This window comes from Antedon mediterranea, chromosome 9 (genome assembly GCF_964355755.1).
Source record: "Antedon mediterranea chromosome 9, ecAntMedi1.1, whole genome shotgun sequence".
Classification (NCBI taxonomy): Eukaryota; Metazoa; Echinodermata; class Crinoidea; order Comatulida; family Antedonidae; genus Antedon; species Antedon mediterranea.
This window is the reverse complement of record NC_092678.1, coordinates 8,107,544-8,126,037: the sequence shown is the minus strand read 5'-3', so window position 1 is coordinate 8,126,037 and position 18,494 is coordinate 8,107,544. Positions and strand designations below refer to the sequence as shown.

The 18,494-nt window shown below is 36.4% G+C and overlaps 1 protein-coding gene and 1 pseudogene across 1 annotated transcript; both read right to left on the bottom strand.

Moving 5' to 3' along the window:
- Window positions 1-3,749: 3,749 nt before the first annotated feature.
- On the bottom strand, window positions 3,750-6,638 carry LOC140059282 (ATP-dependent DNA helicase RecQ-like). Its single transcript, XM_072105149.1, has 3 exons — window positions 6,630-6,638; window positions 5,410-5,615; window positions 3,750-5,106 (listed from the first exon to the last, which is right to left on the bottom strand). Exons 1-3 carry the CDS (start codon window positions 6,636-6,638, stop codon window positions 3,750-3,752), a joined length of 1,572 nt encoding a protein of 523 aa, XP_071961250.1.
- A 1,339-nt stretch (window positions 6,639-7,977) lies between these two features.
- LOC140059281 (uncharacterized) lies at window positions 7,978-13,075 on the bottom strand (annotated as a pseudogene).
- Between the last annotated feature and the right edge of the window lie 5,419 nt (window positions 13,076-18,494).

Sequence of the window (18,494 nt, the reverse complement as noted above, 5' to 3'; positions counted from 1 at the left end):
TTTTTTAATTAATAAAACTGAGATTTAATATTTCTCAATTTTAGTTATGTAATGATGACATAATTGAATATAGTGGAGCTGTAGCTTGTAAACATGTTTGTCTTCCAATCCCAGTGTCCAGGAATCAATTCTGGCCTAATTGATTACCATGTATCATGTACATGATATCATTGGGTTGTGGACAGACACACAGTGATATATTTTATTTTTTAACAAGGCGACAATGTTGATGTCAGATTCAAAGTGAGGTATATGACTGCAAAAATTTTTGTATTTTGTATTTTGTATTAATATTTGTCCTCAGTGAGGAAATTAGGATTAGGCCCTCCACGGACCCACGGCAGCCAGCAGTGCAGCGCCTACCAGATTAGGCAATGAGAGTAAAGCATCTTGCCTAAGGATGCAATTAGTATGATAACCTCGAACCCATGCCTATCACATGCTAGTCCGATATTACCATTACACCATCACTCTCCAGTATATACAGCACCCGCCACGATTTCTAGATGGTCTCCCATCCAGAACGCAACCGGGCCCAACGTTGCTTAACTTCGGTGATCTGACGAGAACCGGTGTTTCAACGCAGTATAAAAAGACAGCATAAAGACCACCATCTCTACCAGTTGATTGCATATCAAAATCGCATAAGTGGAAAGCACCTTCCCGATGAAAATCCAATTTTAGATTCAAAATCTGTACCATGCACTTTATTCCTGCCATCGACTACAGACAATGAGATATTGACAAGTGAATTTGTGTGGCTCATTTGTCAAATCTGGACAAAGTACATTCCTTCACTTAGTTGGTTCAAAGAATTTATGCCTAATTGCATTTCTCATCCATTTATGAGAGACGTGAAATCAAAGACCAAAAAGGTAAATTTTAAATATGCATGAAAATGACAAAATATGACTGAGTGTCAGGCAAATTATAAGTTTTGTCCTGGCAGCCAATTAAAACATGCAGAACACAATATTGCAATGTCATAGCAAGGTGTTTTGCTCACTCCCATAAAAAAAAGTTAAATTGTTTACTTTTTGAGAAACAAATTCAAGAACCATTTACACATTTCATTTAAATCAACATATTAAAAATACTTATTTGTTTACATTCACAGGTACACCTTGGAGTCTTGGAAAAGAATGAATCTAAAGAGGAGGACATGCTTGATATTTGTAAGTACTTGCATCAATATGTACCAGGTCATTCTGATGATGCCACAAGTATGCAGAAACCAGTAAAGGTATTATTATTATATTTAATATTAGATTTTAAAAGGAGATGTTTGTTTTCTTCAATAGTAATTAATGTCGTTTAACAAATTCATTTATTATGTAAAATTAATGAATCAAATGGTTTTTAATAAGTGCAACTTGAATTACCAATATTTGGATGAATAAATCAAGTTTTCATAATTTATCAAACAGATTCTGAGTGGTGGTGACTATCTCACTTTTGAGAGACACAAAGGAGCACAGTCGACTATGCAAGATGCACGAACACCATCAAAACGATTGGAAGGTTTGATTCCGAAAATGGAGGACTTTCATCAACAAGCAAAATGGTTAGAAGCTGTAAGTCTGTAGTTCAGTATTGTACTTAATATACAGTAATCAACCATACAGACCTAAATCAATAAGCAATAAAGTGGAACCTATTTCCTCACCTAGGATGTAGAGTTAGATGTGTGTAGGGCTGAAAAATGCATAAACACACCTTAAAATTACCTCGGTTTTATTACATATCCTTCTAAAGGCCAAAGTCTGTGTAAATTGGCCTTACCAGTAATTGTGAAGACTTTCACATCAGACATATCATGATATTGATACAATTGTTCATGTATTCTTTCAGGTATGTTGGAAGCAGCTATGTGACACCAGATCAGCACGTGACATTGGTACTCTTTATGCTGCAAGAAATGTATTAAATGCCAGAAATGTGACAAAACATCCTCATAACTGCCACTATGCTGCATCTGACTTGTTGGATAAGTACACTGATAGCTATCTTGTATCTGGTGCTCTATCCTTTTTTGGTATGGCTAATGTTAACTCTGCACCATCAGTAAATGCATTTATTGGATCCCCATTAGATGTTGTTGGTAAGGAAGAGTATGTCAAGTCGACTATCACTAACTTTATAGGGACTCACATTTTTTCAGAGACGCCTACTATTTGTGAAGTCTCAACAGAAAAAACAGATTTTCAATGCAAGTTCTGTACAAAAGTGTACAAACGATCTACAGCACTAATCAAGCATGAAGAAAGAGTGCACAGGTTCCGACGAACAAAAGAATGCCCTCCAATACCTACACATGAGGAAGACCACATTTACAACTATACCAGAAAAGTACTGATACTCTCCATGCTTCGTTGCAACCACAACAATGCAATAAAGATGGGAGATGGTGGTAGAGTAGTCAGATTATATAAGTACTTCCTGTTATTTTACAAAGCAACCTCTCACACACCAAAGTATGGTTATGGAACTTTTGAGACACTAGCCCAGATATTATGTTTGTTGACTCCAAGGCAAGCATTCAACCTTACATGGAACAGATTTGTAAATTACAGAGGTCAACGAGACACCAATTTTCCAATGGACTTAGACGTTGAACATGCAAACAAACAGTTTAAGGAAGAATTGCATTCTTATAGAGGTGAGGTCACTGAGAAAACTATCAACCGTATAAGCAGAAGTTTGTTTTTCACCGAGGAAATTGTTAACAATTTTGACAAACAATCAAATGTCAAAAAACCAAGTGGGAAACATAGTGATGTTGACTTCACTGAAGATGCACTTACTCTAGTTGCTCAGTTCAGCAACCTTGACTTATTTAAGTATATTCCGGGTAGGGCGTACACCACATACCCAGACGTTGAAAGCAATATGCTGAATAAGCTGGACATGGAGAAAATGAAAACATGGATGGATAAATCACTAAAGACAATTTCCAGAAAACACTATTACCCTCAACGCAGCAATTGAATGAAGGTGGGAGTGAATGACTGTAGGCCTATGTAAATTCTGTTACACTTTATCTTTAGGATTGCAACAAAAGTAAAACTACAGTCATTACTGTATAAAACATCTTCACAACACATTTATTGTGCTATTAATTTGGAGTAAATATTATAATTAAATCATCTGGAGTGTTCGTTCAGCCAGATTAACTTGATAATTTATACAAAATGAGTGTTATAAATGAAAGTTATGAAGGGATGTGCAATTTCTTTTTCCTAAATTTATGTGAATATCGACATGCTTACTAATCATAATTTTAAAGTTTACCACAAAAGAGTTGATGTCTTGTCTTGTTTGCAAAATATGACCAATGGAAAAAAAAAGGAATTTTACATTTAATACAACAGGCAGATTACTGTACTTTAAACAAAATAAAACTACTGTACTGTATAAAACGTTTCTTGACATATCTCATCATCTGTTAATTATCAGTACTCTATTGTTGAATTGTACTAAGGTTGTCTGTATACCACTACAGTAGACTACCTGTTGAACTTGAATAATGTAGTATTTATTGATTAAAGTATAACAACATATATCAATGTATTGTATGCATTAAAAAATTAGCGTTATAAATAGAGTGGAGTCATACAGTATTGTATATTATTATGTACAGTATACAGTAGATAGTTATGAAGTATAATTTGTTGCTTAACATTGCTATACAGCCTCATTAGCAAAAAGAAAGGTTAACATTGAATCTATTATAAACCATTACCAATTACTTAATCATCATCACTGCTGTTTAGTAAAGGATGTTTTGCATGATTATCAGAATCACTTTCACTGGACTGAGTTGAAGACTCAGATGAAGAAATGTTGTCACTATTTAACTGGTCATTAGCTAATATCTGTGAATCACTAATTACAGATTTTATAATATCCCAGGAACATTCTGCATGTTCAGATGAATAAAATAAGAAATGTTGCATAAACACTGAACGATTTGGTATGTAGGGCAAATCCTTTATGATATGGTCAATAAGTTGATTACTGTACTGTGTTGAAATATTTACATTTGTGAATAATTTGTCATCTGTTAGACCACCTGCCAGTTCATTTCTATATCTATATAAATCATTTCTAATCTGGGATGTCTTTTCGATAGATACACAATTCACTTTTTTATGAAAACAAGCAGAATGCCGTGCATCTAGTTGATGGATTATCTTTTTGATGGAAATTTCTAATTGGTTGTCGTTATATGTGCATTTTGTATCACAGTTACAAGCACCATTGCATGCACATTCACATGTGCACACGGCAGCACAGACATCGCAGCACAAATGTTTCACCACACTGCATGGTTCACACTCAAAAAAGCTCATTAGTGTTTTTCTTCTACATTTATTACCCGAAATATATTCTTTCATTGATTCAGAAGTTCTTCTTGTACTGTGGCTGTATTTAAGTAGTATTGCAAAACTCTGTTTCAATGAATCACGCCCGGCACGGCCAGTTTCTTGTAAATAATCATCCAGGTCTGCTGGTGGGCCAAGATGAATTACTGTTTGCAGTCCCTTGACATCCATTCCCATACCAAATGCAATTGTTGAAAATAAGACACGGATTACTCCATTCGGATCGGCAAATGATGACATTACGCTCTCTTTAACATCAACATCTGTTGCCTGCTGGAACATTGCCACAAATCTTCCTCTGTCATCTACATGTTTACATGTGGCGTCATATGCTTCAACACCTAAAGCCGTCATGAACATTTCGTAAAGATCTCTACAGTGACTCCTCCTCCTACAAAACACTATTGTTCTGGATGCTTCTATTTTTTTAATTTTTAATTCTTCAATGATTGGCACAAATATGCTAAATAAAGCATCAACATCACGGAACCCTTGCTTCGTCTTAATTACTGTGTACCGAATGTTTGGTTTATTTACACCCAAATCCACTAACACTGGGACTTTCATGTGTAGATCATTAATAATAGTTGCTCTTGTTTTCTTGCTAGCAGTTGCTGTAAGAGCAATCATTGGTACAGACATTGGCAATATAGACCGTAATTCACCAATCCTGGCGTAGTGTTCACGAAATGGGACACTCTCTCCTCCAACGGTGTGACCCCTATAAAATATGGAATACACAATTATTACAATTTTCTTGTTGTGCAAAACATATTTTCACAACAATACAATAAACCCCAGACTTATTAATTAAAACATTGTTTGAAAGTTATTTATTTAACTACAGGTAGATCGATCACTAAAAAATGAACATTTTAATTTTCAACAGACTCAACCTCAGCTACTCTAGTTTAATTGTGCTTAAGTTACTGTCTGTATGTAATACTGTTTTTCGTTATCCCAGTCCCATCGATTGACTAAAATGTCTTAATGTTGAAATATCAATCTTACGAAAAAATCTTACCACTTTTCTATACAGTGGCTCTCATCAACAAACACAGCTTTAATAGATTTTTGGTATGGATTGGACAACAACATCTGCCTATGAGTTGTTAAAACAGTTTCAGGGCTTGAAAATACAATGTTGAACTTCCCACTTCTTAAATCATTGTCATCGCCAGTTTTACCAATATAAGTTGCATTCAGCTTCTTCTGATTCAGAGATTTGGTCTATAAAAAAGATACTACTAGGCTAGCACAGAATATAATCAACACATCATCATTCATAGGCCTAGGCCCTAATACTATTTGAAAAAAAAATATTAGTATAGTATGGAACGCCATCACTGCCTCCGGCAGCAAACGTTAATTCTATTCGGTTAGCATTACGTTCGGCTCTTTTAGCATTCGGCGCATTTCTATTCGGCCCATTTACCATTACGTTCGGCTCTTTTAGCATTCGGCGCATTTCTATTCGGCCCATTTACCATTACGTTCGGCTCTTTTAGCATTCGGCGCATTTCTATTCGGCCCATTTACCATTACGTTCGGCTCTTTTAGCATTCGGCGCATTTCTATTCGGCTCATTTAACATTACGTTCGGCTCTTTCAGCATTCGGCGCATTTCTATTCGGCCCATTTACCATTACGTTCGGCTCTTTTTTATTCGGCCCTTTTTTATTCGGCGCAATTAAATTCTAACCTTTGACATGAGGTCAAATGGAAGAAAATCAACGGCTGGAAATGAGTCTATGAAAAGTTTACAATTCATCATCATGGCGCCAACATGAGTAGCCAATCGATTAAAGATGTGTTGAATAACCTAAATTTAAGTCATCTTTTAACAAATTTTGAGAGAGAAAGGGTAAATGATTATTATTATTATTAAATGTTAGTCTGACACTAGGTCTAAGCTAGGCCTAGGCTAGATCTGTAATAATTGTATGGATGGGTAGGTAGAAGGCCTAAACTTAAAGTGAAATATCCTGATAACCCACGTCACAGAAACACACACAAAACAGTAGATACACGTGATACAGAAAAACTATGAGGAGATGCAATCTAAACAGTCATGGCCATTTTATGGATATTGACCCTAGCTAGACTTGTTAGTTTGTTAATATAAAGTATGCCTAATAATAATTACTATAATATTATAATAACTATAGTTAATACTTAGTAGGCAGTCCTAGTTTCTATAGGTCCAGGCTAGGCCTAAGGCTAGGCCTAGGGCCTAGTACTAACCAGGGCCATAAGTACTAACAGTCATAGAAGAGGCCTACCTAGGCTAGGCATATAATATTTTTTACTAGGCCTAGCCTATGCCCTATACTAGGCCTAGGCCCTAGTTAATAATTATTAATTACTGTATATTGATTTGGCTTATTTATTTTATTTATAAAAAAAAACTTTTTTTTAATGTATTGTTCACCCTGAAAAAAAAAAATTCTTAATAATCTTACTTTTTGTTTAATAAATATGCAATTTTTTGTAATGTCACATAATTGATAGGCCTAGTTATCCACTATATACCGTAATAAAACTATATAAAATTAAGTTTAAAAAAAATAGATATAATTAAGAAATACGTGAATAATAATCTTTATATTTTTAATCTTTAAGTAGGAACAAAATAGGCCAATTCAAAGCCCTGTATTTTTGCATGCAAGGTTGTTTACCCCTTTTTCTTGACACCATGGCTATCCACACAATAAGTCGTAAATGGAATCCCCTAAAACCGTCCCTCCCTCCAAATGGTGAATGGTCAAGAAAGAAGATGGAGCGTTATAAAAAAAAAGACAAAATTTAGGCATCGTTGGGTTTCGAACCTGGGACCATGAACACTAAAGGAGCATAATCAACCGTTCAGCCATCCAATTGGCTTACGATGGAGCTATGTCATAACCGATTATTCTTTATCAAACTTCTATTGATGTATTCTGCCTTATTTACTTGTGAACATATCCTTTTGATCTTGTTCATTAAAACTTATTTTGATGACCATCGACACATGTTATCCTTCATGACCTTTGTTTTCATGTGTTTTTTTGTATTAATTTAGCAATTTACAGTATGAATTTTGTGTGTGTGTAACGATCAATTTTGTATTATTGGCTTCAAATACTGTTATCTATTTATCTATTTCTGTTTTTTTAATAGGATCCATTTTGTCCAGATTTTTGCCAGTAGGCAAAACTAAGCCATATGCAAAAAAACAAAAAAAAAACAAAAAATATCATCATGGACAAGGAAGGTGGTTTGCCAGGCTGAGCCAGATACTGATGCAACACCTAAAGCATGTAGAAAGCAGATGCTGGCAGAGGCCGGACTTGTGGACAAAAATGTTACCGTGCCTGATATAAATGCAACCCCGGAAGAATTCGAAACAGTTTTATTCGCCAGCTTCCCCAAGCTGAAAAATGCAGGGGGATTTGAAATCATGCTCTGCTTTGGGAATGAGAGAAAACTTTTACCTCTGAAGGGAAGTTATACCCCTTTAAACATCAGAGATAAGTTAGGGCAAGGCCGAATTTACTTACGGACAATTCAAAATGCCTTAAGTATGGAAGCAGAGTCTGTAAGTAAAATAGCTTAATAGTTTTTATTCATACTGAGATATTATGGATAGTATATCATTCAATTGTTTTATTGTTTTAGCTTCAATTGCTACATTTACAGATTGTGATAAATTATTTTTATTCATTTTAAATTTGTATTGTTTTTAGAACATTGAAGAAAACTCAGGATTGGTTCAAAAATACATCTGTAGTCGTCTGAATACTGTACGAACACTAACACACAGTATAGCAGCAATTTCAGAACACTTGAAGCCTTCACAAATAAGGCTTTCGAATACTACTTTTTTGATGACATATGTATTAGCTTTCCCTTTATTTAACAAACTTGAATTTGTACATTCATCTTTTATTGCTGTTACTGTAGCCACATCATACACACGAAGCTGAAAATCTGTGACACTCAGAAGTTCTACTACATCAGTAGTGATCTATATTAAATAAGAAATAATAAATATTTATTCAATACATTCTCTATGATTTTTTTCATCATGCTGTTATTTGTTAAACATATACTTTAATTATAGTTAAATATGGTCAGTTTTGGCATTCAAAACCTGTCCGGCCAGACCTTTTTTAACCGCCAAAACTAGTCCGGCCTGGATAAAATCGGTCTGGGCAGTAGGACTGTTTTTGACCGCCAAATATGGTCCGGTATTACAAAATTAGTCATAATATATACTGTATATCATTCATTCAAAAAAGGTATTATATTGAAAACTACAGGGTTTCATTTGTGATTTTAATATTATAAATTAAGCCTGTTTTTTAATTATCATTATTAATAATGAGTACTATTGTTAGGCTTTTTGTGTACAATAATCCACTTTGTTCTTTTGTTTTAACATCCTCATTTTCTTAACCTTTTTAAACAGGTTTTTCGCTGTTTTGTATTGCCCAGTCAGTTCATTGCCAAATAAAAGAATTAACTGCTTCGGATCCAATTAAAATGAATTAAAGGAATGCAAAAGTGTTCAAAATTGTTTAAATGTTCAAACAACGAATTAAAGAAATGTTAAAGGTGCTCATCAATGTTCAAATTTTCAAACAACGAATTAAAAAAATGCGAAAGGTGTTCATCAATGTTCAAAAAAGTAAATGTTAAAAAAACGATCGAAAAAAAAACGGCGTGAAGTTGAAAGTGTCCAAACGAAACAGTTCTTGTCCGCTTGCTTCTGTTTTGATTCTTCTTGGGTCTTCCTCGATTATCTTCTTTGTCTTTATCCAATGGTTATAATTTGATAAAATTTCTGCTTGTCTCGATCTCATTCAAATATATAATTTCAGCTTGTCTTTTGTGTCTTCTTCGATTATCTTCTTTGTCTTCATCCAATGGTAATAATTTGATAAAATTTCTGCTTGTCTCGATCTCATTCAAATATAATTTCAGATTGTCTTTTGTTTAAAAGTAAATTTCTGGTTTTCTCCTTTCAAACAAATATGGTTATTTTTGTCTTCGTCTTCGTCTTCGTGTCTTGTTAAGTGTTTATTTCTTGTTTTCTCACTCCGTTCCTTATGAAATTTGGGTCTTCCACCATGTAATATAATGTTGCGTTGTTGAGGTACTAATGAAAGACTCTACTCGCTTGACTGTCGTAACACATATATTGTTTATTCAGTATAATACTTCAGTACAATATACAACTATAAGTATAGATAAGGAACGCGGAGGATCAATGATGCTGTCGGTGAGGTGTGAAGTGTGTAGGTCTGCTTCTGAAGAAGTGGCTGTGAGGTGTGTCTGGGCCCTTCTGAAACTTGGGAGTATATTGGCTCAGTTCATTTGCATAATGTCATTACATCATCTGTGAGGGTAACGATTGGTCCTAAGTTGATCCAGGGGTGTTTAAGTGGGAGTGATTAACGGTATAATAAGGTATTTCTGTGATGGATGACACTGTCAAATCTGTACTTAAATAGTGTCAGGCACTCCTGGTTTAACGATGGGAAAGTCACAAAATTAAGCTAAGTGTTTTCTTTAGGGACTCTATTATAAACTAAATGGTCATTAAAACATCTGGATGAATCAAAAACGTGAAGCGATACCTTGGTGATATTGTCTCTTGTTATGTTCTTTTCCGATGGCATAAATCGTGACGTCAAGACATAATATAATCGTCCATTGGCAATGTCGATTAGGCGCTGTTTGTAATGTTCACTAAACATATGTGTTAGGAAGTCTGCCAGTGCAGTTGGAGAATCTTGTCCTTTAACACCCTCATTGTCGCCTCTACAAAGTTATTGGTGTTGTTGCCACGCGTAACTAATCCTTACGCATACACAATGCCCAGGCTTCATTTCGGTCCATGTATGCCGTCAAGTGCTTTTTAAATTTCCTGAATGGCAAATTAAAAGTAATGTAAAATTGTAAGCTACAATATGTAAATTCAGCAATATTTGCACATTACTTACTAATAATAATGCTGCCACAAACTTACTCCGATATCGACATATCTGCTTTTGTTCTTTCATATATTTTCATCATTTCTGTTTCATCGTCAGCATACATGATGTTTTTCATTATCATTAGGCACTCTGGTCTCTTGTCTTTAACAATGTTGTTCTTTCCATTCCGTAGCCATCTCCATGTCGCCTGCAATATGTGAAAGATGCATAGCAGAGTCTTTGCCTCTGGAAATTCTTTCCTTAAGGCATTTTGCTCTGCAGCACAATCATCTGTCATAAATATCTGTGGTCCTCTTGCTCCTCGTCCACCAAAAGACCTAAAAAGAATGTAATGGCACGTTTTAATTATTATTATTTTTATTTAATTGTAAAATTTAATTTTAATTTTATTATTTTAAAAAAATATTCAATTGTGAAGTTTTGCTCATTCACTGAAAAATAAATAGAACAAAAACCTAAAATAATATTATTCAGTATTATTAATTATGTCAATAATAAGAATGTCTAACCTGTCGGGTAAAATTGTTTTGTACAAAGACAAAGCTTCTCTGATTGTATCTTCCGATTCAGACGTCGTTATTAAAACACCCAGTGGCAATCCACCTGCACAACTATGTGTTAAAAGTACAAAAACACTGCAGTTGTTGCGATCCATGTTGGACGATGCATCCATAAAGACCATCTCACCAGCATGTATTATTGTCTCGTGGGTGCGCTTCATGAGGGGAGTACACACTGCAATTATTGGCTTGTTGTTGACAATTTTCAAAGCCATGCACGTGCTCTCCATCTCTTCATTGTACTGTTGGCAATGACTCTCTAAAACTGACAGCATTTTTTCGTCAGATGTGTCCCCATACAGTTCTTTGAACATTTTTGTGTATAACCTAAAATACAATGTGTTGTGTCAATATAATTTTAGTGATGAAATCCATATTTTACTTACCAATAAAATGTTAATTGTTATAGGTAGTCCTGATAGTATGGTATATATAAAATAATCAGCAAACTACAAATGATGAAGAAAGACCAATTAAGCAAGTGTGATGCCATAGGAAAACTAAAAATGGTTTTGTTGATGGTCGTGATTATGATGGGGTAACTGTATGGTTGTTCCAGTTGGAAATTGTAAGTGAATATAAATATAAATAAATATTGTTCATTATTAATTATTGTTTTAAAGAGACAGACTTAATGATTCTACTAGATACGGTTTATGTATATCTATGTGCAAATGGTATGTCTGGACAAAGAGCCCTATTAGCTGCAATGACTGGGTAATTTTCACCATGTTTCAGTAACAATTCTTGTTTTACCATCTCCACAGCAGCTGTTGGTCCATATCTGCGTTTGAACAACTCACACAGCGTATGTATGGTCTCCTTGGAAACATCTCTGTATTTAAGGGCGTCAGCACACATTATTCTGTGGTTGTGTGAAAACCCTATACGTAAAGTTGTGGGAAATTTTTCCAGTAGTGTATCGGAAGATCTGTTTAAAGTAAACAACAAGTTATGTTGGAAATAAAAATGAAATATTTTAAAAACAAAATTGAAATTAACCTTTAAACCCTGTAGAGGCTATAACCATATCATTTTACACAATCTGACAATATGTATTAGCCTATATGGTTAATGGTTACAAATTTATATTAAAAGAGTATAAAAACATACTTAGATTTAGTTTTCACATTTCTTATGGTGACCGCCATGTCGGCTTTGCAGCTTGTGTTCTTTGTGGCTACTCGACGTTTAGAATTGGCCAAGGCACTTTCTGGTCTCGTATCATGTTGACATCGATATTCTTTCTAAACATGATTTGATCATTAAAAGAGGTGATTTAAAATGATGTATTGTATAATACTCATTGTGAACATTATCAAATGACATATTGATGCTGTATGTCAATGTATCAATCAATAACCTCTTGTAGAAATAAAGTACTGTTAGAGATAACATGACTAATTAATTTGCAGCACACATGGTTTCATGTTGTATACTGTAATATAGTAATTGTGTAGTAAGGCCACATGCATTTATTGTATGTAGGTCTGAGTGAAAAGTCTTTTGCTTTTGTTTTTTGGATTTTACCATCATTAGAACATTTCATTCCATCTACAATAAGCCTATAAATATATGTAAACTTTGTTGAAGATCATACCTTTAAAAGAACTTTAACAAATTGTCTATCTGAAGGTGGTGGATATGTCCTCTTCACTCTCCATGTAGTGTAACTTAATTCATTAAATTCCTCTAACCATTTTACAAATTCACTTTCACTGTGTAGTGGTAGTCTCACAGTTGTTGTAAAAGAAAGCTCATTAAAATTGTTTTCATGGCTTTCATAACTACAGACGTGTATGTCTGTATTTGGAAAGAGTTTCTGTCAAAAGCGATAAAAAAAATTATATCTATATTTAATACTTTTTACGTTATGCATAATTAATTTTTTATTATTTAATACTTAATAAAAAATAAAGTTGATACCACAACTATAATTACACTATTAATATGACAGTAGAAATCACAAAAAATCTCAAAATAGTACTGCAGTGTTGGAGAATAATAAGAAAGTTGGCTTTATTTGGTGAGAACAATTGTAATTATTATTAATTATTAATGTTAGCATTGTTGAAGTTGAATATACGGTATGTGCTGTAAGTAAAGAGTGTACCTTGACGTTATCAGGAAGATGATGACCTGTTTCCATATTTTTTCCACCGAAATTCTGAAATGTGTGAAGAAAACTTTAATTTAGAGCTTTCTGGCTGGGTTCGGGTTCAACAATTATTTATAATAATTTAATAAATTTGAACTGTTTTAAATACAAAATACTTATATATACTACATTATTAGTACTATATTATTATTATTATTATTTTTCATATATGTATATAGGCCTATGTTTGTATATCGAAAATTGTTTCCCACAATGAAAAATGAATAAAGTTTTATGTTGACTTATTATAAATGCTAAACTACACTCATTTTCATACAATATTATATATTTAATCCTAGTCCAGGTATACTGCTAACAATTTTTTTTCATTATTTAACTTAATTTTAAAGATTATAAAATTACTTAGGTCTTGCCAAGTATAGAGTAGTAGAAGACCTCCAATATCGACCCTACACCAAACTGTAGCTATAGATAGAATAAGTACAGGTGTTAAAATATACTAATAAAATTGCCTCATGGTGTGACATATACAGTAGCTATGAGTATAGCACATGTTATTTTTTGCAAATTTCATTAGATTGTAAACTTAATAATAATTGATATTCAGTTGGGCCTATATTAATACTACTAGGCCTACAATATCTGCTACGCTAGTCATATTACTGTACATTGATATTCTTACCTTAATTATAAAAAAACAGCCTTCAATTCAGGTATTGACTACTAAATATTATTATATATTGTAATACAGTTCTACATTGAAGTTCGTATTTGGCGCGTGTAGGAGCATGGAGCAGCAGTGAATTAAATGCCGTCACGCATCATTGAGTTTGTTTAAAAATTTTGATGGGGGGGGGGGGGGGGGGCCATCGCGTATCGTAGCTCAGACCGAGAGCTTATACCGAGAGCCGAATGAGTCCGAAACAAACCGATGGAGGAACTCTCGTACGGAAAAAAAAATCGCGACCCGATCGTTATAATCCGTTTCAGGGAAACGAGCAGCAACTGACCCGGTAGCCCGCGGGAAAGTTGATGTACAGAAAGGGCATCGAAGTACGAATAAGGGGGAACAAGCGGAACGGGAACAGGTACGCCAGAGTACGAGTTATTTCGACCCGAAGGATTGACTATATGTGAAAACTACAATCAATAGCTTGGAGATTCCTTTGTTGATTGATACTGGAGCTACAGATACGCTGCTTTCTGCTTCCGTGTTCCGGCAATTGCCGTTAAAACAGAAGCCAAAACTTAAGCCACACTCTGTCGGCATACGCCAGATAGACGGAGGAGCGTTGAAAGCGATAGGCCAGGCTTGTTTGGAGCTAAAGGTTGGTAAGAGAACATGCGAATTGAACGTGTTGGTAGCGGACATCCAGATATCCGGCATATTGGGAATGGATTTTCTACTTAAAACCAATGCAGTGATCGATACACGAGAATTAGCGTTTATAATAGGGGATGAACGAGTACGGTGTTCCAATCCAGAAGGAGACTATTTCACGCCAATCGTACGAGTGAGCCAGGCCACAACAATTGAACCAGGCCATGAACAAATTGTCATGGGATACGTGGCACAATCCGCTGGAAGCAGAGGCCAGTGCCTGGTGGAGCCGCTGGACACAAATGAGATGGCTGCCGGAGGTCTCGTAATGGCCAGAGTATTGGTTACAGACGGAGCGAACCAGATCCCTTTGCGGGTGTACAACCCAGATAAAGTAGTTCATAATTTGTTGGCAGGTACTAAGGTGGGGGTTCTATCCCCAGTTGAGGTAGTACGAGAAGAGGCACCTCGACCGACAGTCTACTTGCAGAAAACGGTACACATTCCTGACCATTTATCTGATCTGTATAAAAGTAGTGTAGAGAGTGCGGGACAAGAGCACGGTGAACAGATTGCCCAGGTACTGAATAAACATGCAGACGTTTTTAGTAAAGGGGACCAAGATATAGGGCGAACTGGGTTGACAAAACACAGAATCGAAACTGGAAATGCTGCTCCTATTATCGGGAGGTACCACGGCGGCACCCTATTCAATACCAGGTGGATATTCAACAAGAAGTTGAAAGACTGTTAGAATGGGGGGTGATTGAGTCAACCAATAGCCCCTGGGCAGCGAAGATAGTGCTCGTAGCTAAGAAAGATGGAACCAAACGGTTTTGCGTAGACTACAGGAAACTGAACGAAGCCACGATTAAGGATGCTTATCCCATACCTCGCATCGACGACTCATTGGATGCATTAGACGGGGCTACTTGTTTCTCTACCCTCGATTTAGCATCAGGCTACTGGCAGGTGGAATTAGACCCGGAAGCACAGCAGAAGTCTGCGTTCGTGGTCAGGGGAGGCCATTACTCGTGGAAAGTAATGCCGTTTGGATTGTGCAATGCTGCACCCTCGACATTCGAGCGCCTTATGAAACGGGTGTTAGCAGGTCTCCAATGGGAGACTCTTCTGGTGTATCTAGACGACATTATCGTTCACGCCAAGAACGTGCCGGAGGCAATATACCGCCTAGATGCAGTACTGAGTCCACTGGGAAGTGCAGGACTAAAATTGAAGCCGCCAAAATGTTCTCTGTTTCGCCCAGAGGTGTTATACCTGGGTCATATCGTCTCCCGTGATGGTATTCAGACTACTACTATAGAAGGTTTATAGAGGGGTTTTCCAGTTTGGCAAAGCCGTTGTACCAGTTGACAGAGAAATGCAGAGTTTTCGACTGGGGAGAAAGCCAAGAAAGAGCATTTGCTTTGCAGAGCTGAAACTGCGTTTGCAGAGATCGCCTATTCTAGCCTATCCTACTCCAGAAGGAGCGTTTATCCTGGATACCGACGCCAGCGATGTAGGTATCGGTGGTGTGCTGTCACAGATACAACAAGGAGAAGAACGAGTTATTGCTTATGCCAGTCGAACCTTGGGTAAAGCGGAGAAAAATTACTGTGTGACCAGACGAGAGTTGCTAGCCGTAGTTGTTTACTTACGCCATTTTCGTCAGTACCTGTATGGCCGACCAATACTCGTACGAACTGACCACTCTTCCCTAAAGTGGCTAATACATTTTCGAAATCCAGAAGGTCAGCTTGCCAGATGGTTTGAAGCAATAGCTGAATACAATATTACAGTGCAGCACCGCCAGGGGATTCGTCATGGAAACGCAGACGAACTTTCCCGAAAGATTTGTAAGCAGTGTGGTCGGATGGAGAACGACGGAGGGACGAATAGTCCTGGATCCCAGAAGCAAATTCGTCTGACTCGAGTTGAACCCGAGCTTTCCTTAGATGAATTGAGACCTAAGCAGCTAGCGGATCCGTCGATTAGATGGGTCTTGGAAGCGAAAGAGGCCGGAGACCCCGTCCGACTTGGGAAGAAGTCGCTCCCGAGGAACGAGCATATTGGATTTTATGGGACATGCTGGAAGTAGTAAATGGAACACTGACCCGACGATGGGAGTCTGATGATGGGAACGAAAACACGTGGAAATTAGTCATTCCTCACGAACTTAGAGATCGAGTTCTACAGCAATTACATGGTGGGGTGACGAGCGGTCACTTAGGTGTAAAAAAGACACTAGCCCGTGTGAAACGAAGATATTATTGGCCTCAAATGAATTCGGCTGTAAGAACGTATGTGCGATGCAGTGATCTCTGTGCAAGACGGAAAGCACCACCTAAACGACGCCGGGCGCCGCTTCAACATTGGCCTGTTTCCCAACCAATAGAAAGGGTCGCTATGGATATCCTTGGACCGCTGCCCGAGACTTATAAGGGTAATAAGTATGTGTTAGTCGTCGGTGATTACCTAACGAAGTGGATGGAAGCATATGCCATCCCAGACCAAACAGCCGAAACAGTCTCAAAATGCTTCGTAGAGGAGTTTGTACTGCGGTACGGGATACCCAAACAACTGCACACGGATCAGGGCCGAAATTTTGAATCAAGAGTATTAGCAGAGACTTGCCGAATGCTAGGAATAACCAAAACTAGAACAACGCCATACAATCCAAAGTCTGACGGCATGGTGGAACGATTCAACAGAACTATAGTAAATATGTTGGCAATGATGATCGACCCAATACATAAACAGAGAGACTGGGACGAGTGGCTTCCCTATGTGACATTTGCATACCGATCGACTCAGGAGTCCACTGGCGAGTCTCCGAATATGCTCATGCTAGGAAGAAAAGTGTGCACTCCTATTGACTTGGAGATTGAACCAGTTCCCTCGGGCATGGAGCCCGGTGACCTTGCCACTCGTACCCGAGATAGACTTTATCAAGCTAAGATACGAGCTAGAGAGGTGTAGTGAATATATTTTAGTTGGTTCTGAGCTTTCTCAGGCGTATATATTTCCACGCGACGTACACTGCTGTCACTGAATGATAACTCATACAAAAAGTATATTTAACTCAACTAGAACTTTTATTCCTTGTAACTCGATTAATACATCTTTCTACCACTACCAGTCAAGCCTTAATATTTTCTTTATCATCTTTCCGTTTATCTACTTTGATCTTATTCTCTCTTCCTTCTAATATCTATTACATTCCACTTTTATACTGGATATGCAAATTTTAGGCTTCAGAGGAGGATAACATTTTCCCTCCAAAAATTATACGATTTTGATTGGCTAATAATATAAGGCGGACCTGGTCTAAAGCATCCTTCTCTAAACACAGAGAATCACAACATAAATAATATGACATTCCCCTTTTTGGGAAAAAGATTGTGTCAATCTTTCCAAAAATTTAACATTTAAAACCATTTTACTATAAACTACAGTATCTACAAATAACACCTCTATAATATTATTATGCACGGCTTAATCCATCTGCATTTCCATTTAATGATCCTTTCTTGTAAATAACTTTAAATTTATATCCTTGTAAAAACAGAGCCCATCTCATAAGTCTAACATTGGCACCCTTTATTGAGTCCATCCATCTCAATGCCTGGTGGTCAGTATGAACTTGAAATTCACAACCATACAGATAATACTTAAGTTTATTGATAGCCCAAACAATAGAGAGGCACTCTTTTTCTGGCACAGAATATCTCTGCTCATGTACAGATAACTTTCTACTTAAGTACACAATGGGATAATCATTACCCTCACCATCTATTTGGCTCAGCACTGCACCTATGCCATAATTTGAGGCATCGGTTTGCAATATAAACATCTTATCAACATTTGGGGCTTTTAATACATTATCATCAGTAAGTCGTTTCTTTAAAGTTACAAAGGCATTTTCACATTGTTCATTCCACTTAACGGTATTACTTTTACTCTTTAAAGTTAAATCAATGAATGGCTTAGCAATATCGGCATAGTTCTGTACAAATTTTCTGTAATAGCCAGTTAATCCGAGAAATGATCGGACTTGTTTCTTAGACAAAGGTCTGGGGAACTTTTCCACAGCCTCAACCTTATCAATCATGGGTCTAATTTCTCCAT